The 23,493-nt window shown below is 38.5% G+C and overlaps 1 protein-coding gene across 4 annotated transcripts in view; it reads left to right on the top strand.

Annotated features, from left to right (window-relative positions):
- Window positions 1-23,493, top strand: part of RAB31 (RAB31, member RAS oncogene family) — a 121,925-nt gene that overhangs the window by 37,089 nt on the left and 61,343 nt on the right. For 3 of the 4 annotated variants that reach the window (XM_019712606.3, XM_074340375.2, XM_074340374.2), the window contains 2 exons: window positions 11,735-11,814; window positions 18,370-18,451. In XM_019712606.3, the coding sequence (XP_019568165.1) occupies window positions 11,735-11,814; window positions 18,370-18,451 (162 nt within the window). The remainder of the gene's footprint in view (window positions 1-11,734; window positions 11,815-18,369; window positions 18,452-23,493) is intronic. The other variant, XM_074340376.2, reaches the window with a different exon arrangement.

Below are 23,493 nucleotides of genomic sequence, written 5' to 3'. Positions count from 1 at the left end.
AAGGAGCTCCTGGATGGGTACTCCATGCCTCCTTTCTCCCGCCTCTTTCCAGGTCCAGGTGTCAACCATCCTGGCCATGGCCCAACTGCTGGATGTGAGAACGTTCCTACAGTTTCCCTGAAATGTTCTGTTATGGTTCCTAAGGCCCATGCTGGTGTGTGGAGGGAGGAGGTGAAATAGGAAGAACCAAAACAGAGCACCCATTGGGGTTGGATTCCCTGTTGACTCACAGTGTGTGGAAATGATACCAGATGAAGAATATTTCTAGTGAGATGAAAAGGTACTTAATAAAATGGTGCAACACTTCATAGGGAGCCGTGTGAATGGTTATTCAAAGCAACTCTGAAATGTCTATGATGAGATCTTAACAGCAAATTCTGAAATCTCCAGTTCTGTTTTCTGATCTTGGATGCTGTGATATCTTCTGCAGAGATTTACCCTTAAGACTGAATTATTGTATTTTTTTATCCACACAACTTCCCTTGCTGACTTTAGCTTTATCCTCAGTGTTTAAGTCACTGTAATAGGTTGTTCTGTTAAAGCAATGCAATATTTTTCCCACAACCCTGAGATTGGACTTTTGTAGGAATATTCAAAACCGCTGCGCTCAGGGCAGTGCCTCGTAAGTCCTATACAACTTTGCCTTCATCAAGGGCCAACCTCTCACACTGCTGACCTGCCCTCAACTTTAATTCATACTCTGCAAAATGGGGATAACCCTACTTCATTAGGGTTGCTGTATGGATTAAATAAAATTGGTTCAGAGTCAGTGCTTAGTAAATACTATCTGCTACATCTGTAATACCCATTACTGTGTAACAACTTGCCCCCAAATTTAATGGCTTAGAACCATTATGTTGTATACCTGAAACTAATATAATATTATATGTCAATTATTCCTGAATTAAAAAAAGTAACGGCTTAAAACAACATGCACTTATTATCTGATGGTTTTGTGAGTCAGGAATTTGGGCACAACTTCATGGGTCCTATGGCTTAGGGTCTCTAACAAGGCTACAATCAGGTGGCAGCTGTTGCTGCAGTCACCTTTTGGTAGAACTGGGATAGGATCTGTTTCCAGGCTCCCTTGGTGGTTGCCTGCAGGATGCAATTGCTGGGAGCCTGTTGTAGGTGTGACATGAGGCCCTGCTGGCTATTGACTGGAGCCCCTGTCAGTTCCTTGCCTCGTGGTCCCCCATGAGTGATGTGGTCCCCCATGTATGACGGCTTGCTTCATTAGAGCAAACAGGTGAGAGGGGGCAAGCAGGAGTGTGAGAAAAAGGTCAGTTACAGTATTTTATAATCTAACCTTGAGAGTGACATTTATCAATTTTGCCTTATTCTTTCTTTTAGAAGCAAGTTGTTCGGTCCAGGCCACATACAGGGGATAATTAGGAACCATTAGTAGCTGCCTATTGCAATTATAATAATTATTTATGCTTATTTTCTAGATCTGCAACAGTGGATATTGGAAAAGTGAATATTGAGGGTTTGTTAAAAAAAAAATTACAGAACATAACAATAAAATCCAATGTTTGGTGCTTGGTGCCTATGTAGGCCTGGTATTTCATGGGATCAGTTGATTTTTCCTCTAGGACAAGGGCAGCCTGTGTCTTTGTCATTTGTCTAGTGACCTATCCTACCCAACCAAGAGTCCACACATGTGGTACTTGTGAGGAAAGAAAGGTGGCAAAAGAACAGGTGGTTTCTTTGGCAGGAAGTGTGATTTAAATAAAAGACTATTAAAATAGTTTTTAAATAGTTAAGGTCACACCTTCTAGGACCCACTAGATAAACTGAAATTTTTGCTTAGTTGCACAGAGTTTGCACATCGGGACAAATTGCTCTCTGCAATGCAGAGAAGCCGTGGGGGCTATTATAAGAATAACGGAAGTGAAGGAGTTAGGGAACTTCCTCTTCTTCTCCATTTAAGAAGTATCTTCCTTCTTTTTTTTTCTTCTTTAACATATCTGAGAAATAAGGCAGGAGGAGAAATAGTGACCATGGGGATTTCTTTAAGAGCTGGAGAGAGGAGAGGGATTGGAGCCTATGGCAGTCATCTTTTCTGACTCTTGGTACAGAGTGACTTTGGCTCCTAACACATTCCTTTGCCACCAGCAGGGTAAATAAGCCACCTCAGCATTGGGGTCTGCGTGCTCCATGACTGAAATATCGCTGAACTTCAGAATCCACCGGATCTGCCAAATCTAGAATAACCATAGGCAAATTAATAGTAGAAGGGGACAGTATTTTTTAATATTATAAATATTTTCTTACTAGCATCAGTTTCTTTGGGGGTAGATGATATCCCAGAAGGAAAACTGTCTCTTCCTTTTAAATACTCATTGAAGAGTCAGAGAAGATCTGGGTGGAGTCTTAGCTTTGACACCCATGTCCTTGGACAAATTGCTGTGATTTCTTCCTCTAAAATGATGCTGCTGAGACTTAAATCAGACATGACCAAAGATATGAGGAGAAAAGCCAATTTAATTGAAAACCTTTTCACAGACAATAGAAACAGACCCACAGAAGATCTATATAATGGAATTACCAGACATGGGCATTAAAATATGTATGTTTAATATGTTTAAGGACATAAAAGTCATGATGTCAGAATTTGGCAAGCAATTGAAAGCTATACAATGAAAATTTTGCAATAGAAGAAATATAGTAATTGATATTAGGAAATCAATAAATAAATTACTCTCATATTCGATTCATCTGTAGAAAGAGCTAGAACATAGCTCAGAAGAAAAATCTCCAAACTGAAACTCAGACAAAAAGATGGAAAATGAAAAAGGGATATAAGAGATATATATGATAAGGTGAAAAGGTTACTACAGGCGTACTTGGAGTCCCAGAAGGATAGAAGAGATGTATAATGGAGCAGAAACAATCCCTGAACAGTAATAGCTGATGCTTTTCCATATATGAAAATGCCTAGCTGGGTGCCTGGAACTTTTTATGTGCTCAATAAATGTCAGCTTTTGTCATTGCCCATATTACTATTTTGCCCACTCCTGTTCTTATGAAAGGTTTGTACTATTGGCAATATTATTGAAGTCCAAATCCAGACCATTTGTTCCCCAAAGGTCTCCTTACTCTCCTGGGATGTTCTGTTTGTGCTAAAGGCCTGGGAGTCTGGTTCCCACTGGCTGAAATCCCCAGTTTGAAATTAGAGTAAGTTTCCTATGGAAACAATGTTATAAATGGATAATGGGTTCTTTCTTGTATAGTTACACGCAAGTTTGGGAAATAATCATTATTTATTTGCAGGATTATTTGAATGGAAGAATGCATATCTGAATTTCAAATGATTAGCCAACAAATGCACTTTGGAGCACAGCCATCAGTCATCCAGTTGATGTATTGGTGATTACTTGTATGATGATTTCAGTCACCATCCCACTAACCTCCTGTCTGATTCCTTTGTAAAGTGTTTTTTTTAAAAATTAGTTTCAGGTGTACAAAACAATGTAGTAGCTAGACATTTATACGCCTCACAAAGTGATAACCCTCCTCCCCCAGTCTTCTACCCCTCTGACATTGTACATAGCTGTTACAATTCCACTGACTCTGTTCCCTATGCTGTACTCTACATCCTGTAACTACTAGGTATATTAAATTATAGTTAACATTCAATGTTATTCAGCTTCAGCTTCAGGTGTACAGTGCAGTGGTCAGACATCTACACCATCCATGAAGTGGTTCCCTAATGAGACAAGTGCCCACCTGACACCCTACAAAATCTTTTCCTTTGTAAAGTTTTAAGTCTGATGTACAAGTGTTCTGACTGCTGGTATCTTCTTATCTCTTGTCCTTGCATACTGCTGACTGCACACTCACTGAATAAATGAATGAATAAATGAGAGGATGGATGCATTCTTCCTGAAGATAGAGGGTTTGGCCAGCAAGCAGAGTGCTGGAAATGGGCAAAGGGAAGTCTGAATCTTGATGAAGTTTTTACTAGTTATAGTACTGTTGCAATTTACGTAAACTTTTAGACCATAGTTTCCTTTTATGGGAAATGTGGACAATGCCATCTGTCTCCCCCTTTACAAAGGGTTGTGGTGAGGATTGCGTGAGATAAAGTAAGTGGACATGTGTGTCTTTGTTTCCTTTTGAACCATCTCATCATCTCTTTCTTGTGTCTTTTATGCTCATTTCTGCTTATTTCTTCATATTTTCTAGTAAGATTTTTTTCCATTTCTCCTGGTCATTTTCGCTCCTCAAACACAGCACCTTTGTTTCTGTATCTGGACTTCAGATTATTTTCACGTACGTCTAGAGGATTGTGGAATTTCCATGCTATGTTCTCTAATGTCCATGGGGCATTAATCTAAATGCTTAAATTTATTGATTTATATGCTTAAAATTAGCTGTTTCCCCCCATGAGGTAGATAGAGAAAACAAAGTCTAGTGACTCTCAGACTTGGGACAGAAGCCATCTATTTCAGTGAGACAATTCAGTTCCATTTTTGTCAGATATATAGTTAGTTCCCCTTTGTAAATGGATTTAAGACATTTGTTATAATATGCACCATTGACATGTTTCAAAATAATCATGACAGAAAGAATTGCAGGGTTGTTTCTGGGAATGCTCAGGAGCTTTTTATTTATATTGTATTTCCCGCAAATAAATTTGTGGTATGGTTTCCTAAATATAGTAAGATGCCTAGAGTTGGATTTTCTTGTATTATTAGCTCACTTTTTCCCTGAACATAGTGTGAAGGCTGTGTTTTACTTTGTTTGGATAGAGGTCTCACCACCACTAGAGGAAATTTGGAAGAATGTGTGGTAATAAAACAAGTATATTGTGGACTTGAGTTTAATGATGTTTTTTGCTTTTATGGCACTTTTTTTGGGTGGTGATTCCTGTGATTTATAAGTATCGAACCCTTTTCAGTGCTAAAGCATCTGATAAAAAGTGCTGGGGATGCATAGGAATTATTTTATTCCAGCAAGACACTATTTAGAGCTCAGGGGCCAACAGGCCCATTGCTTCTATAATTCCAATACACCCTTGAATGGTATCCAGGAGCAAAGTACTTCAGTCCTTCTATGAGAAAGTAGATGTAGACACAGAATCAGAATGATACATTGCAGATCTCCAGGGAGCGCAGTTGAAGCTCTGGGAGTGACGTGCAATGTCTGATCTTGAGTCCTCAGGCTGGTCAATTTAGGTGCCTCAGAACAGTGGTCTTTGATCCTTGTAAAGGGTGTGTGTAATTGGGGTTTTCTGTAGTTGCTTTATTAGAATTCCAGTGCAAAGGAGCGGAACTCGAGTATGTGTCCTCTCCCCCTTGGCCAAAACTTAAAAAAAAAAGGCTTGGTGGGTTCATAAGGAATTTGTACTGCATTTCTGTGGAGTTTCTTTGAAACCTCTAACTGCAGACTGCAGAGCTTCCCGGATTGGATTCCTGAGCCTGACAGAGGCATATTCCTTTGTGTTGACTCGTGTTCTATTTTCTGTTCTGGGTGGACCCAGATTTTGGGCCATGGAAAGGGCAGATGGTGCCATCGAGGAGTGCTGACCCGGATGGCTGGGACCCAGCCCTCTGACACAGGGCATGGTGGTGAAGTTCACAGTGCCCTACAGATACAGGAAATGGAAACTCCTTTCCTCATGACCTCCTCTTCAGCAGCAGCACACACTTTCTCCAGATTTTCCCCCCATCTTCCACAAAGTGGAACGAATAACCAGGTGTGCGTGGCACTGCCCTGAGTTACCAATCACAGCTCTCTGCATCTGCCTGTGGTTTGTCTATACACAAGGCCATTGTGTGCAAGACCAGGGTGATGGTGGGGTGGTGTGGGGTAGGGTGCTGGTGGCCATATCTGGTGCCCTTGACCAGACCTTACTCCGCTGAGTTGGACTCTGAATTGTTTTTGGCTTCTCTCATCTTTGGGATCAGAAAATCAAACCATTCACCATTCCATAGTTCTGCTTGTTTCTCTCATATTTTGTTTCTCTCCACCTATAAGATCTAGCTGGCCTCTAAAGGTCTCCTAAATTCCTAATTTAACTCCTTATCAACACATAAGACACTTAAGACTTTTTAGAAGTATGTAAAGCTTAAAGTCTAAACAAATAAATGGATGACTGAATGAAACAAATAAATGCAAAAATCCTTGCCACATGGGTTCTTTCTGACGCCTAGACCAGACACAGATGATGGAGTTATCACTTCCATAATATATATTATGGGCAAATTGTATTCTGCCTCTTTGACATTTTGATAGCCATGAAATGGAAGCTTAAGAGATTACTGTCTATGGCATAATTTATTTAACTTATAGTTATTTTTAGGCCATTTCTAATGTTTATAAATAATACTTCAGTAAACTTTCTGTGTTTATTTTTTTCTTCTTTTACCTGTACTCTTAGGAATGGCATTCCTGAGTCTGTGTCTTGTTATGGTTTGTAATTTCCATTCCATAAGTATGTTGATTTATAATGTTATCAACAATATATATTACTTATTAGTTTCCCCAAAAACCTTACGACCTATAAAGATACCTAAAACATCTGCAGAGCAGCACTTAGTGAGGCGGAGTGGAGGGGTCAGTAGGAATGTTGACGGTCAGAAAGAGTCAGCGACGGGGGAGGATCGCCATTGTTCTGAGATCCCACCTTGATTGAGTCCTGGTGATTATCTGCAGAGCTGGGTTGAAAAGAGTTGAGGGCCTTTTCAGATTCAATAAAATAATGTGTCCTGAATTGATCAGTGAGGTCTTCCATGAGAGTAGGATTAGGTAGCAGTGATGCATCTGCCTAGGATTTACTGTTCTTTATCTTGAAAGGTGGGAACCCCTACCTGAAGCCCATTGCAGTTCAAGCGATGCTTCGAGTTATGTGCCAGAAGCTGACAGTTTGTGGTTTGTGATTTTATAATTACATATGTACACATGATTAATAAATGTGACAGTTCAAACAGCAGAAATTCTCATGTCAGAGTAAGTGATCATTCTCAGAGAATTGTATTATTAACTCCAAATAATATCGAATATGGGAGGAATATCATGAGGGATCCAGTTCCCAGTAAGTAGATGAGACCAATTGCTAAGTCTCAGTATCCATCTGACATTAACCTTACAAAGGAGAACACAATGAAACATTGGTTATCCCCCAGGGAGGATTTTACTAACCTTTATTCCTGGTTTGTGGAATCAGTTTTATTCTAATATCTCCCCAGTAGTTGGTAGTATGTCCCCCTTATTACAGGTTAATATATATATATATATATATATATATATATATATATATATATATATATATATATATATATCCCAGCAGCTCTATCTTGAGAACACTTGATGCTACTGTGAAGGTGAAATTAGAAAGCAGTAATAAAAGAACTTGTTGTGAGTTCTAGAAAATAGACTTTTTTCCTTTGAAGAAATTTACATTTGGCAGGGAGGTTGATTTAACTTGGTAAGAGCCTTAAGAGGCTTTCACTGGGACTCAAAAAATTTGATTCTGACTCTACCAGCCAGCCAGCTGTGTGACCTTGAGGAAGTCAAGCAGTTTCCTCTTTTGCAAAACTAGGAGATTGGACAAGATGGGTTTTTATATTTTTATGAAATGGAAAAATATATGCATAGACAAATTTTCTTGTACTGGTGTAAGTCCACTAAGAGTAAAGTGGCCTTTAAAGAATGGTGGGCAGCCATGATCCTCCTCTTTCATCCTTTCTCTTTCTTCACAGACTCCTTTATTCACCCAATAGGCTTTCTTCTTTTTTCCTGCTTTAAACTTTTATGTTTTCCTGTGTAATAGTCATGACTCATTGGCGTTTTCCTCTTGTGTATGTGTGTCACTGTCCGAATGGGGTTCCTGCAGGAAAAGGAATCAGAAAGCTGAGTGATTCATGAAAATTGCCCAGTAACCCGGCTTCAGGCTCTCCTCAGCAATCCTTGAGCAGGGCCTTCCCCTCGTGGCCAGTTGGAGAACAGCAGTCCTCCTGGGAGAAGGAAGCCCTGGGGTCATTTTTTGGAGCCATTGTAAAGCCACTGGCCAGAGATTATTTGAAGTATTTCTTTGTATAGTGAATATTTTCTTTTCTGAGACAAACTAAAATTTTGTCTATCCTTTTGTCCTGGTTATTTTTTTTTCCCTATCAAGTGTCTAAATGAACGAGAGAGAAATGTTGAGAGTTAAGTTGTAAAAAGAAAAGGAACGCTGAGTACATTTGGCTGAAGAATAAATTGTTAAATTTAAATATGAGCAGGTTTGCTGCTTTAACTACTTAGAAAAGCTGATATTTTAGCTTGATTTATCTATAGAAGATGAATAGAGGTGAATTAAATGGCTTTTGAGGGTTGCTTTTGCAGGATCTGTTGGGCTATTTTGGGGATTTGGAGCCAGCTGTTTTGAGCAGAGCTCTTGGGTAGAGTGAATGGATAGACTCCAGAATGTGCTTCCTAGAGCAGAGTCCTGACTGGTTTGTAATTTCCATTCCATAAGAAGTATGTTGATTTATAATGTTATCAATAATATATATTACTTATTAGTTTCCCCAAAAACCTTACGACCTATAAAGATACCTAAAATATCTGCAGAGCAGCACTTAGTGAGGCTGTGAAGATGCCAGACTAGCCAAAACCCTGTTCACCACGGGATGCTCAGAGAGAGCAAGGGGTATGATGCTTACAGGGGCAAGGGTCTCTCAGACGGGGATGAACTAGAGGCATTTCAGAGGGGCAGTTTTCTCAGCTTGGAAGTAGGGCGAGCCTGGGTATAAGCTGAAGGATGCCAAGGAAGGCCAAAAGGAACAAAGTGTGGGAGGTAAGGATTTGTCTCCTGAGCTCTTAGCTGCAGGTACAGTAGCCCTGTTCACCTCTGTGTGCTGGTACTTGCCTCTGTCAGGCACCTTTCATGGTTGTGGAACTCTGGGAGGCCAACAGGGGGCCATGTTATCTCCTATCGGTCAGGGCTTGCCTATTGTTGGCATGTGAAGCACTTGATGAGTGTTTGCTGGACCAGTGAAGAATGGACGAATAAAGGAGCCCTGAGAAAGGGAATTTCTAAACTGTGATAGAGGGACCCGGAGAGGGACAAGATAGGCTCTCGCATTAACATGCCTTTCCATTGTGGAAATGGTTTCAATGGATGCAAGAGAGGGCAGACATTAATCTTTTAACATTTCTTGTGGGATAATACGTTTGAAAGCTCTCTATCGGGGGTGGGGTGTGTGTTGCACTCCATGAGCACGGTGATATAAAAATAAAGCTTGGTTTAGTTGGTGTTGGGGAGAGGTCCCCACCATGCCTACTTGGCAATTTGCAGAAAACAGTTCATCTTATGAAAGAATGTGTTTCCCTTGTCTTCAAGGTAGGCAGCACAGTTCATCAGTTTTCAGTTTCTCTGGGGCTGCACAGACCAAAGGATGGCCAGGGTCTGCTCATCCACAGGGGGGCTTAAAAACAACTGAGATGGGGTGGCCGGTTAGCTCAGTTGGTTAGAGCACATTGCTACTAACACCAGTGTTGCCAGTTGGATCCCCGCATGGGCCACTACAAGCGGCACCCTCTTTGAAAAAAAATCAACAAACAGATTTTTAAAAAAACCCCAACTGAGATGAAAAGAACTGAGCTGTGGTTTGTGACAGTGTGGAGCACATCAGCTGGAATCTATACTGAAGGTGCAGCTCAGAAATAGCAGCATTGATTTGGAATCTGAGGAGCTGAGGTTTTAAGTTCTGTCGTCTCCTTTTTGAACTCCGCACATCGATCTGCACACTGCAGATAAATGGCTTTTGGTGCAGTTGTTTTATTATGGCTCAGAACCCGTGAAGGCAGCTCTCACTAGGATGGGAGACCTTCTGGAGAATGATTTTCTGATGTGTAGCGCCAGCCAACGCCCCTATTGCTCCAGGTTTGCTGGAATTGTTCCCCAAACACAGGGTAAGAAGGAGTAAAAGTAATTCAGATTGCCAGCTGATATTTCAGATCTCATATCATATTTCAGTGTCTAAAGAAAAACATGTTTCTCTGAGTTTCAACATTTTCTCTTTGATATTTAGGCTTTTAAAGTTATACCTTTAATATAAGAGAACTGTAGGATTATTTTTTTTCTTTTTGGGCTAAACATATCTTGTTTTGCTTTCACTGATACCAGGGGTGCCAAAAATATGTATACACATGATTTTTATTCGTCTTTTTTTATCAGTATATATTGAGTATTACAATTTTAATACAGTTTTTTTCCTTTCTTAAAATGTGTATACATTTTTTTTGGCACCCTCTGTAGATTTCAAAATGTCTCCATAATCCTTTCAGATAAGCACACATTGACTCGGGCTTCTCTGTGTTGATAATCTGTGAACCTCTTCTGGCCTTGCCACCCTTCTCAGAAGAGTAGCTATTGGCAACTAACTACATTGCTCTTGCTTGTTCTACTTTCTGGGGAATCTCCTGACTTTGCCTTATAACTCTCTCTTTGAAATTTCCATTTCTGCCATCATATTTTTAACTTCTAAGAGGTCAGCCTTACTCTGAATGGTCTTTTAAGATAGCATCCTACTCCTTTTTTGTGGTTATAAACGTCTGGTATTTCTTAACTGAGTGTTTCTTTTTAAAAGGTTAAAATGTGTGCTGAAAAATCTCTGTTTGCACTGAGGCTTGTCGACTGATGCGCACATTGCCTTTAGTTGGGAGAGTCTAATGATCTGGATCCTCTTACCCAGAGGGGTCTCCTCACCTCTTCTGTCTGGGCTCGCACAGGGCAGGGGAATAGCATCGGGCCCTCCCTGAGCTGTATCTGAAGTACCTTAGCCCAGCCCTTGTCTAATGCAGGTTTCCTGGAGAGTCAACCTCCCATCTTCTCCTGGAATGTAGGAGGGTCTGTTCTTTGGGGCACCAAGGGGATGCTTGTGTGAGCCTTTCACTGACTCTGTTTTTAGCCTTGCCCTCCAATTCTTGATATGTTTGGGATTCTGTGGCATGAATTGATTGGCTTCTCATTGGCTTTCCTCCCTGCAGGCACGTAAGGCTCCAGGTCTTCTTTCTCAGTGACCAAGTGCTTTCTGTTGACATCACTTGTCTGGTGGTGTCTCTTCTCCTATCTCTTTGACCTTGTATATTTGTACGTTCTATTCCTTAAACCATTTTGCAAGGGTTTTGGAAGGGAATGGATAGAAACACATGTATTTGATTTCCAATGTGTAACTGGACCTCTATCCTAATTAGCTTTAAAGAATTATTTGACAGAGGAAGAGCTGAGGTGAGACCTTTATATAATTAAGCAATACTGGAGATTATTATGCGACCATCAGATTCTAAAGAAAAATGTTAGAAATACAGATATTAGAATACATTGGTCTCATAGGATGATACCTACAAAAATAGGTTACATATTTTTTGAGTGCTAAGGTTTTGAACAAAATCAATTCTATCTCTACTCAAACAATGTGGTGTATTGCCATACTTCTCTAGACCACTCCAAAAATTTCCAAATTTCTGGCAATACATGTGAACATGCCAGTTCTAGTTTAATTATTGTATGTGTGTGGGACACGTTTCTAAAACTTATTTTTATCATACTTCTTTTCTTTCTATGAAGCAATACAATTTAATTGTAGAACGTACTGGTAAGAAACAGAAGAAAATATCCCCCTCCACTCCCTCACTCCCATCAACTAGAAATGACCTGTCCTATCCTCCTGTTCTACGTGTATACTCGGTCAGAACTGGCATCCTTGGTTTTCATGGCTGTGTCCTCATTCTCTTCCAGGACACTGGGGTTGGGAAATCAAGCATTGTGTGTCGATTTGTCCAGGATCACTTTGACCACAACATCAGCCCGACCATTGGGTAAGTTCCCGTACGTTCTTCTCTTTAACATTTCTTCCTTTCAAAGCACTCAGAGAGGTTACTTTGCTCGTGAGCCTTCAAGTGGTTTTCATCTCAGCCATTGAGAATCTATCCCAATGATAAAGAGTTTGACAGAAATTCAAGTACTTTTAAGTTGTATGTCCCTGCCAATTTTTTTTTTCTAGCCAACTGTTGTCATGCTGCAGCCTAAGGCTGGTTCTTTGATCTCCAAGAGCATCATTCTGTAAATCCTGCCAGCTTTCTTTCCAGATGGAAGATGAGACACGGGAGAAATCCACAAAGGCTCTGGTGTAACTTGCCTGCCAGTAAACCTGGAAATGCTGTCCACTCACATGTCAGAGCTGTCTGCACAGTTTGTGGGGCAGATTGATTTTCCTTTTCTAGATTAATCGAATGTCAGCATTTCTGTTCTAATGCTTGGGGATAGAGAGGTGATTTTTCACTTGGAATGCAGACCTTGGAATGCAGAAGCATTTTCCTATTCCATATTCTCCTTTCCTGTGGATTCTTTTGCCATATGTGCTTTTGCTGTATCATTTTGCAGGTGCTTGATTTTTTACTCTCTTAGAACTTATTTTTCTTCTGAAGATAGCATGGTCTTTGCAAAGAGCAAGTATTCATTTTTCTCAGGAGGCAAACAATGCATATATATGTTTTGGGAACTCTTGTAGGATTGATGATAAAGGTGATTGTCTCTTTCGGTAGTAAGTAGAAAAAATTCATGGCAGGGTATAAACATGCTCAGGAGCAGTTGGTTGATAGGCTAGTGGTTGGAGCGGTGGAGGTGAGAAAAACCAGCACATTTTGTAGTTAAAAAATGGCTTACAGAAACATGTTCACAAAAATATGTGTCAAGAACTGTGCAAGATCTGCAGGCTAACAAACTTAACTGTCCCACTGTCATGGATGCTGGGAGAAGACACCTGGGATTCCTGGGTCAGAGATAGGGGGAAACAGCTGTAGCCAGAGTATTGTTTTGCATTGTTTTCCCGAACCCCAGTTTCCCATAGGATGATGTGAAGAGGGTCAGGTGACACCTTACATATAGTGGGTTGTGTTATAGGAGAGAAACCCCAAGTTAGGGTACCCAAATCTTTTATAATGGGCAATAAGCATGTCTGTGCTTTGTCTGTGCTTTGCTCCAGCGGGAGACCTTATCTCTCCTTTCTAAGGCTATTTGCTATACACACATCCTTGAAAACAGGATCTGGGAAAAAGACGGTGCCTCTGCGCACAAGAGACCCATGGAGAATTATCTCCCAACATAGGCACTTCATTAATTGGGGACAATTTTTGTAGAGTAAATTCTTTTCACTATTCTTTGTGATATACTTTTTTCTTTCTTAATTTCCCACTTTGTGTTTCCTAATAATAAAAGTAAAACCCATAAGAGGATTACCTCTGAAGTGTGGTTCCAGAGATGGAAGAGAGACTTTTACTGTCTACTTTTTAAACTTAAAAAATTAAAAAAAAAAATTTTAAATCTGTATTTTAAAATCTGCATTTCTTTTGTAATGATTTTTTTTTTTTTTTAAATAAAAAGGCAATGTGTGCTCCTACCACAAATTACAGTAAATGTATAAAGGTTTTAAACCGTTGTTATGTGTAGGTATGAACATCATTATGCCTATACAATAGGTATATTGTTTTGGTTACAGTCTTTTGTTCAAACAAATCATAATGCCAGCCCAGATTCAAGGGTGGGGAAATAAAGTCCACCTCATGGTGGGATGGGCAGTGTAGGAAACACCCGCTCATCTCCCCATGGATCACTGGTAGCCATTTTGGAGACAACCGATCAAGCACTATTGACAGTGCTTTGTCTGGTAAATACATTGTGGTGGTTTAGGGTTTTAAAAAATTATGTATTGTATTGAAACTCTCTGTACTTTCTGCTCAATTTTTTGGTAAACCTAAAACTTCTCTAAAAAATAGTCTATTAACTAAAAAAAAAATGTATCTATTCTTTAAATTATAATGTTCATTATACATACATACCATACATACAGACCATACATACATGTATAAAATAAAAAGTGAAGTGAGAGAGTTTTATTAACTCTCCAGTCCCATATTCTTCAGTTTATATTACCAAAGTTTAGAGTCCAAAGTGCATGTTTAACATATTTCTTATAAATATTTTCTATGGGTATGCAGGTATACAAATACATCATGTCTAAAAACAGAAATGGTATCACCCTACCTAATGCTTCAGCATGCATTCTCTGTCCATGTAGGTCTTCCTTATTCTTTTTCATGAATATAGATTTCTTGGAAGATGGCATATATGGAATACTTTAAAAAAGATTTTACGCTTATCCCTCATCTTGTAGATTTGGTGGGCTGGCAATCTGGCTTATAGAAGTGTTTTGTTTAGCCTGCTCTAAAAATTTTAAGCCAATAATAAAGAATCAAGAGATTTTTACATAATAAACTTACATTTCTGGCTTATCTTATAAAATCAGTAGGCTTGGACCGCATGCTCACGTGGCAGAAGCCAGCTGGACTTGACCCACAGGTGCCCGCTGTGGGTGGACAGGCTCTTTCTGCTCCATGTCGCTCTCACTGTTTATTGTTACTATTTTTTTTATCACAATTACCTTTATTCCCAGCATGCCTCACTCATTTACATGTCTGACCTGGTCGAGTAGACACTTCAGTTCTACACACAAGAGTGTTTTTCCCAGTAACCCTCCTGGCCCCAAGGGTTAGAGCAGCTAGGTGATTTGTTTAGGTGCACTCAGCCTTGTGCAGCAAATTTATGACTCAAACCAAGTGAGTCCACTCAGAGTCCACTCTTATTCACACTATCATTGGGAAAAGTCCATAAGCTGTAAAATGTCATTGTCTCAGCATTGAAAAAGTTAATTCTTATCATCTCCTGTGACTAACACTGAAAAATCTTGGCTCTACTATTCAAGCAGATTGTGTCAACATCTTGAACATATATAAGTATATGTGTGTATCTCCCTGTCTATTTCAACTTTTACAAGGAAACTGAGTTACTTCTCTGCCAGATTTTGGTTCCCACAGATAATGAAATCAGTTCAGCATTGCCAGTGCTCACCCCTCCACCCCTCTGGAAGGAAATCTATAGAGAAGAAAAATACACCTGAGGATCTTCAGATTGAAAGCTAGCAAAGAGGCTGAAAAACCCCCCAAACAACCAAAAGATGAATGATTGTCAGTCTTCATTTCAAATATTGATCATCTTTCTCATAGTGGCAAGAAATCAGGAACAGAGGGGTGTGTGCATGTGTGTGTGCCTACATATGTGCGTGTATGTATATGCATACATATGTATGTGTGCGCGCTGACACACACACACACACACACACACACCAGGGTGCCAAAAAATGTATACAAGTGGACACTTTGGTTAACGTGGCTCAAGCAGTAGTTCACCATAATCAGAAGTGTCTGAGTGCTGATGGTAACCACTTTGAGCTCCTCTTCTAAATACAGAAGTCAAATGTGACGTGTATTCATTTTTTGTTATTGGTATATATTGAGTATTACAATTTGAATACAGTTTTCCTTTGTTAAAATGTGTATACGTTTTTTGGCACCCTCTGTATATATGATACGCATTACTGCTGTTACTAGTAAAGCTGTTCCTCACAGATTTACTGTATATCAAGGGGAAATTTCACAGGTGTCATTTTGTCATTTGACCCTACAACAGCTCTCCAGATCATGTAGAGTAGATATTGGTCCTATTTCACAGATGAGGAAACTGAGGGGCTGTCTAAGTTGCTCATTTCCACTCAGGCTGGCAGTGAGGGCCTCTGCATTCTTTCCTGACTGCCTTTAGATTCTTCTTAGACCAGGGTCAGTGCAGTCTTTTTTCACACCAGCCCCCCATCTGTAAAGTGAAGGGGTTGGCCTGGATAGTTTATGTTTTATCCAGTTCTAAAAGTCTATGATTCTAAGATTTAAAAGGCATGAACTTAATTTTCTAAATCTGAGAACTTTTAAACGGGTGGATTGATATATTTTTATCCATTGCCTAGAATATAGGAATAAATGAAAATCTGCCGTACATCAAAGTCAAAACAAAAGCACAAATAAACACAAAAACAAAATATTGAGATAGCTGTCTACCTAAAATTTTAAAAGGCACTAATGGAAAAAAATTCCATAAACAAAGTTTAAGGGCAAAGATTAAACTGCAAAAAAAATTTTTTTAAATATGCTGTTGCAAAAGTTAGTATAAAATACTCAAAAAATGCACAAAAGAAGGTTGAACACCCACAACTGAAAAGCAGGCAAAGGTCATGAAGTAAATATTTACAAAAGAAAAATAAAGTGAACAATAAACCCAACAATGATGTCCAAAGGTCTAAAAAGTACAATAACGACAGGACTGAGATACCATTTCTACATAGGTACCAGGAAAGATTCGAAGGGTTAGTACTGGTTGGGGAGAAGGCCCTTGCATGCACCACCACGGGCGGGTAGGTTGGTACAGCCCAGTGTGATGAGCATAGCAATGGGGAGCTTATCTGCTTCTAAGAATTAACTACAAGGAAATAGTTGTAGAAAGACCCAGCAATTTAGGTCCAAGGATATTCATGTAATCATTGTCATAATGTGAAAAATAGGGTCAGTGGAGTAGTGAATAAATACGTAACGTGGTGTATAAGACTCAGTCATTTTAGATAATGTTGTTGATCTATATTCATCGAAATGGAAAGATGTCTGTCCATGATATATAAAGTAAAAGAAACAAAATTTACCTACAGTATGATCAATTGGTGGGGGTAAAAGTTGTATAAAAATAATTTGGAAGGACATATACCAACTTATTAGCAGTGATTGTGGCTAGGTGGTGAAATGAACAATTGATTTATATGTCCTTCTTTATTTTACTTTTTTGAATTTTTTGGTGAAATATATCTATTGCTTTTATAGTGGGAAAAGTAATAAAGGTATTTCCATTTTTGGAATATATTTGCTCTTATCAGTAGTCTGGGATGTATATTTTTAGCACTTTTAAAGAAATGAAATGTCATGGGACAAATGCGGTTTTGATACTATTTGGTCATATCACTTAAAAATACTTAGAATTTCTATTTAGTGCAATTTACATTGATAACTAGAGCTCTGTAACTATTAACCTTTGGCGTGTGTATGTATGTTGTGGGGAAAGTGCGGGAGTTGCAGGGACATAACATTTTTCTCCTTGGGACTTCTGTAGCTTGTCTTTGGGGAAAATAGTAGAAGTTGAGGAACTGTTACTGGGATTCAGGGCTGGACTCTGCACTGGACTGGGTGGCCCAGCTTGGCCATATGAAAGTGAAGGAAGACATCCTGGTACTTTATCCCTAAAACTCTAGTGTGCATCTCCTAAGAATAAGGATATCATTATCGTACCTAGAAAATTAATTTTGATTCAATGATAACATCTGACATATAATCTAAATTTAAATTTCTCCAATTGTTCTCAAAGTATCTTTTAAAGCTGCTTTCCGCCTAATTTAGCATCCAGTCAAGGTCCATATAGTGCGTTTGGTTGTATTATCGCTTTCTTCATTCTTAATTTAGATTCTAGAACAATCTCCCTGTCTTTTGTTTTGTTTGCTTTTCATGACATTGACTTATTTGAAGCATTCAGGCCAGTTGTCTTGTAGAATGTTCCACATTCTAGATTTGCTTGATTGTTTCTTCATCATTAAATTCAGATTAAACATTTTTTGGTCAGAACGCTGCATAGGTGATGTATGTACTTCTAAGTCCATCACATCAGGAGGATTCTCATGCCTGGTTGTCCCATGCTTGGGGATACTTGCTGTTTTTTAATGAATGGGAAGCTTTATCTCTCATACACACAAAAAAGTCAAGGGTATTAAACATTCCTTGTATTAGATTTTTACATCTTTCATGAGCACAAAGAAAAAGCTTATTAAGAGGAAATATGCAAAAAAATCAAGTGTTTCATTATCTACTGAGAATTTAAAATCCTTCCTTTTTTTGTGGAGAAAGCATAAATATTTGTTAAGTTACCAATCTTTATCCCTGCATTTATGCAAGCAGGATGGGAATTAGATAGTATTCTATTTGTTGCTACATAGCATAGGTAAAGATGTAAGGTAATTCTCTTCTTGTGCCATTGTGAGTTCCAAACTGTAACATGTTCAAATACCAGCTGTCCTTTTCACTCTTAATTGTTGTAATAAAATGTTTTTAAAATCTAAGGTTTTATTTTCTTTCCTGATTTTGGATATATTATCTTATAACACTTGAAGATAAATGTTTTTGCAAACAATTGAAGATAAATGTTTTGAGTGTGTTCTTTACCTTCCCCCAAACCTCAAACCTCCAGTTGGACTAAGAGAAAATGAAGAATATTTTCTTTTGTGTGACAGAACTTTAATAGCCCTTTTTTCCTTTGGTGGCCCCCCAAGGACAAGGGCAAGGCTGGGAGCTTTTGGAATCCTGCTGAGGCATAACGTCAATTTGTTTGAAATGGACGTCTTTGTGAAGATTGTAGAGGGTAATCAGTAATGTGGAGATGTTGATTCTGTTTTTCAGGGCATCTTTTATGACCAAAACTGTGCCTTGTGGAAATGAACTTCATAAGTTTCTCATCTGGGACACTGCTGGTCAGGAACGGGTAAGGATGCACGGTTGTTGGCTTCTGGGAAACTACTGAGATCAGTTTCTGTGGGTTTCTTTGTATTTGGCAAGACTCCAGTGGTTGCAAGTGACAAAAACTCAGCTTGGAACGATTTAAGCAAAAAAGGAAACCTACCTTTCTCTTCAACTATGAGAAAAATGTAAGGGAGTGCCTATTTTAAGTCAGGGTTGAGTTCAAGTCCTCCAAATGTATTGTCAAAAGCACCCAACTCTATTCCTTTTCTTTGCATGTTTGCCTCTAGATTGGCTTCATTTTTAGGCAGAACCTCCTCCTTCCCTTCCCCAAGGATGACAAGGATGGCCAAATAAGCAACTCTAGGCCTACATTCCGCAGCAACCTTAGCAACCCTGTGAAGGAAAGTAATTCTTTCCCATGGGTTGTACCCTATGTCTTGGCGCCTGTGGGTTCTCATTGGTCATTTGGATCATGCGCTCACTCTTGAACTTGATGCTGCATAGAGTTTGGGGGATTTGGTGCTCCTGCTGGTAGGGCCAGGTAATACACTTACTCCAGAGGTAGGGTCTGTTTATCAGCTCTACCTGAACCACATTGGCTGGAAGTCAGGTAGGCTTAGTTCCCCAAAGAAAGTGGATTCTCTTCTGGAAAATGGGGGAATGGATGTTGGGTTACCAGAAACAGTAGATGATGTCTTTCTTAATTATTTTTATTTGCTGTGTGGAGTTATAGAGATTATTAATTTAAGAAGCTCATGTCTTTAGACTTTAAAAAGTGAAATAATGAATACCAATAGATTGTGTGTCTATAACAGGGAATTTGTGTAGTAACTAGAGTGTGTTATCAAAGTTGAAAGGGGTGGTCAGAAAAATGAATGAAGCACAGGGATAACCAATACCTTGTCTTAACTGAGAGCTTTCAGCCTGATCAAAACTTTCATCAGAGCTAGCCTGTTTCCCCGAAAATAAGACCTAGCTGGACAATCAGCTCTAATGTGTCTTTTGGAGCAAAAATTAATATAAGACCCGGTATTATATTATTTTACATTACATTATATTATATTATATTATATTATATTATATTATATTATATTATATTATATTATATTAATAAGACCCGGTCTTATAGTAAAATAAGACTGGGTTTATATTAATTTTTGCTCCAAAAGACACATTAGAGCTGATTGTCCGGCTAGGTCTTATTTTCGGGGAAACACGGTAATAATTATGGAGATAGGTTGAACTTGCCCTTGTCCGATCCAACCACAAAGGTCACCTTCTCTACTGACCCCATTTAAAATGTCAACACTTCTTCCTTTCCCCTCCCTACTTCACTCACTTAATTTTTCTACACAGCTCGTACCACTTCCTAATATACTGTTTAATTTACATATTGATTTTGTTTATTGTCTCTTTCCCTCAAAGGAAGAGAATACAGGGTTCAGGATAACCCATCATTTTCATTATCTGCTCCTAACAAATCAATGTGTGTTTATATAATTTTCATTTTATGTAAATCCCCATTTAAAACTAATTTTCCAGGGTTTGCAGATAGAGGCGTTTCAAAGATTTCTTCTTTTTAATTAGGACAGTTCTTCTGGCCTACAAATGCTAACCTCATTAGAATGTCTTCTATTTTGCTGCTAAATTGAGAGCACAGGCTTGCATACAAGTGAAGCCACTGCCTAAAGCACCTCTTCAACTCTGTTAGTCAGCTGTGCATGCTGACTCCTGAAATGAGGATGGTAGATTGAAGGAAAAAATGTCTACTTAAGGATCTCCTCTTTACGTGCTTTTGTTTCTTTGTAGTTGTTCAACTAGTCTTTTGGTATTTTTGGGGTTTTGGTTGCTATTTAAACTTAAGCAATGGGGTTTTCTTGCTCCCCTTTTTACTTCTGGCCATGAAATAGTTGCTTTTGCAGCTGCTATTAATGAGCATAATAAGTCAATTTTACAAATAATCTGGCTTAGTATTAGCAGTACTACTGCTTCTACTACTGGCTGATATGCCCTGACTGGTTTGCTATGGTCCGTGCACTGTTCTGAGTGCTTTCCTTGTACTAACACATTTAGTGCTCTCATAGCACTCTGACGTAGGGATTATTTTTATCCCCATTTGCAGCTGAGGTTACTGAGGCACAGAGAGGTTAAGTAACTTGCTCAAGATCACACAGTCAATAAGGTACAAAGTTGAAATTTGAATCCAGCGGTTTGGGTTCTGAGTTTTATAGTTTTATTCTGATAAAAGAACCACACAAAATCCATACAATTAAAAGTAAAATTATCCCAAATCCCACTACCCAGATACTTCCACTTTGACATTAGATGACCATTCTTCAGGTATCTCACTGAGTGTGTGTTGACAATTTCATACCAATGGGATCGTGATTCTTTATAACCTGCTGTTTTCATTTGATAATACAGTGTTCCTATGGGCAGATTTCTGTATGATTTAAGCAGAATATTTGACATTTAGTTACCTATTCTATCTAATATAATATTCAAGGAGTTGACTGCTTTTGATGAATTTTGGTACTCTAAAGTGACTATTGTGGTTTATAGTTGGGTCCACTTACCATCTCAAAGCAAAATAGCAATAGAAAATTTTTTATAGGATAGTATTTCTAATTATTGTAATTGCTTTCCCTAAAATTTGACTATTAGATGTTTTAGACATCTGTGACTGTATTGCTCTGCCTGTATTTTTAAAAGTGTTATATGCATTATATCAGTATTATATGTATGCTTAGTGTTATATATTATTGTAATTATTAGTATTATGTGTGCAAGGTACGACTCCATAGCAGTGCTTCAGGGGAGAGTGATTAAGCTTTGGATGATAATTTCAGGTGAATGTTTTTTAGAATTTAGATTTGTGGAGAGAATGTAAGCAATATCTACATGGCCTTTGTGGTCATCGGATCACTTTAACCCTTGAAGGCCTGATTTAGTTATCCTCAGGCTGTCCTTGTCTCGTGTCCCTTGGTGCAGTCTTTCATCTCTCCAGTGATGGCAATTTTTCAATCGTTTTGGCAGCTTGTTGCTGGACTTAATCGTGCTTGTAATGACGTTGCCTAATGTTTGAGTTAAAAATAAATTCCCTGCTGTTGCTTGTGCCTATTGCTGTTTGTTCTGTCTCATTAATTGTTGGAGTACAATGCGTTTTATTATCCCTCCTTATCTTTGTAGAAATATGCTATGGGTCTCCTTAGTTTTTAGGTAAACAAAATCTCTTTGGATTCATGACTTGACAATATAAAGATGTAGATCTCTGTGTCCTCAGAGGGAGTAATGCTCAGCGTAATGCTTTGCATGTGTTAATTACTAAATACTTGTTTATTTGTGAAATGATTGAACCAAGTTCTGCCTAGCATGCATAGCTTTCTGGTTAATGCCCTATTTACTGCCCAGTACTAAATTGTATATTATATTTGTGGCACAAATTCATACTCTTGAAAAATTATTTTTCCCTCTGAGCACTGGAAATATAAAAGGATTCCCCGCCTCCTCCCTCTTTGTATAAGAGAGCATTCATTCTTGACTTACTGTCTTAATTTTGCTTTTTATTCAACCAATTATGATGCGCTCCCTGTGATTCTTTGGATGGCAAATACTAACCTGTAGAGTGCCTCTGTAAAAAAAAAAAAAAATGTTTAAAAGAATTTAATAATTTCTAATTGATTATTGAATCCAATTTGTTAAAAGCTTAACATTTTCAAGATTTGTGCATTTAATTTGCTACTGAGAGGGTTGTTGAGAAGGGAAGAGTGTGGGCTTTTATGGGTTTTCATCATGTCCTCTTTGGATGGTTTGCTGTGCTGGTTTCTGCTTGATGCCGAGCTATGAAAAAGCGCAGCAGTAGGTCAGAAGGATGCATGCAGAAACCACAGCTCAGAGAGGTCCCCAGGGGAGAGAAGGGAATTGATCTGCCCAGCTCTGTCCTTCCATCTTCCATCTGTCAGGATTTGTGATGGGGGAGATAAGACTTCGGTCCTAATATGTCAACCTGTCATTCTTTTCCACTGAGTTTCCTTTTGACTTCCTTTGTTTTTCTGCTAAACTGGGCATGAGAATATCCTTATTGCTGTTAAAAATGTCTCATCACATTAGGAAATGCAACCTTCATTTTCTAGATGTGTGCTTCCAAATCATTCTGTTTGTGCTTTGAAACACAATCGCAATCCATGGGATTTCTCCATTAAAAACGACAGTATATTGGAAATATTTCAAACTTCGTTCTCTTGTTCTGATCCATCAGAGCAACATTATTTTAAGAGTCTCACATAGAAAAATATTCACATCATCTTATTCTTTTATTCTATTTGGTTGAAGCCAGTGTTATATTTGTAGATGCCTGTCTTTCTAGCGGACTTCCTGAGTCATAACTGTTGCATTGATAAAATTGGGTTTCAAATGAACCAGTTACAAATTCCACGAAGGTGGAATTTATGGTTCCCGTATCAGCAGAAAAAATTTCCACTGCTCTACAAACACATCTGAAGTGGAATAGATTGACTTTTGAAATCGAACTCATTATTTTGTGCTTTTTAAAGATGACATTGGAGAACATATGTATAAACTAAAAAATAGCCTACCCCCAAACCCCTCAGCCCTAGGCTAATTTCAGATTTGCCTAATCTGGACATTTCATATAAATGAAATCACAATCTCTAGATTTTTGTAACTGGTTTCTTATACTTCTCATAATGATATTGAGATTCATCCATGTTGTAACATAGATCAGTGCTTCCTTTTTTATGGCTGATTTTGTTTATCCATTTGCCAGTTGACGGATGTTTGGGTTGTTTCCACTTTTTGGCCATTATGAATGATGGTATTATGAACGTTCAAGTACAAGTTTTTGTGCAGATCCATGTTTTTTAAAAAATCTCTTGGAGATATATATATATATAAATTTATATTTAACTAAATTATGTTTTATATATACATATATATGAAATTGATGAGTAATATAGTAACTCTAAGTTTAGCATGTTGAGGACCTGCCAAACTGTTATCTAAAGTGACTGCACAATTTTATATTCCTATCAGTAATGTTTGTGA

The sequence above is a fragment of the Rhinolophus sinicus genome, chromosome 4, assembly GCF_057876585.1.
Source record: "Rhinolophus sinicus isolate RSI-liver-muscle chromosome 4, RSI-T2T, whole genome shotgun sequence".
Taxonomy (NCBI): domain Eukaryota; kingdom Metazoa; phylum Chordata; class Mammalia; order Chiroptera; family Rhinolophidae; genus Rhinolophus; species Rhinolophus sinicus.
The sequence above is the reverse complement of the archived record's forward strand: the minus strand, read 5'-3'. Positions and strand labels throughout refer to the sequence as shown.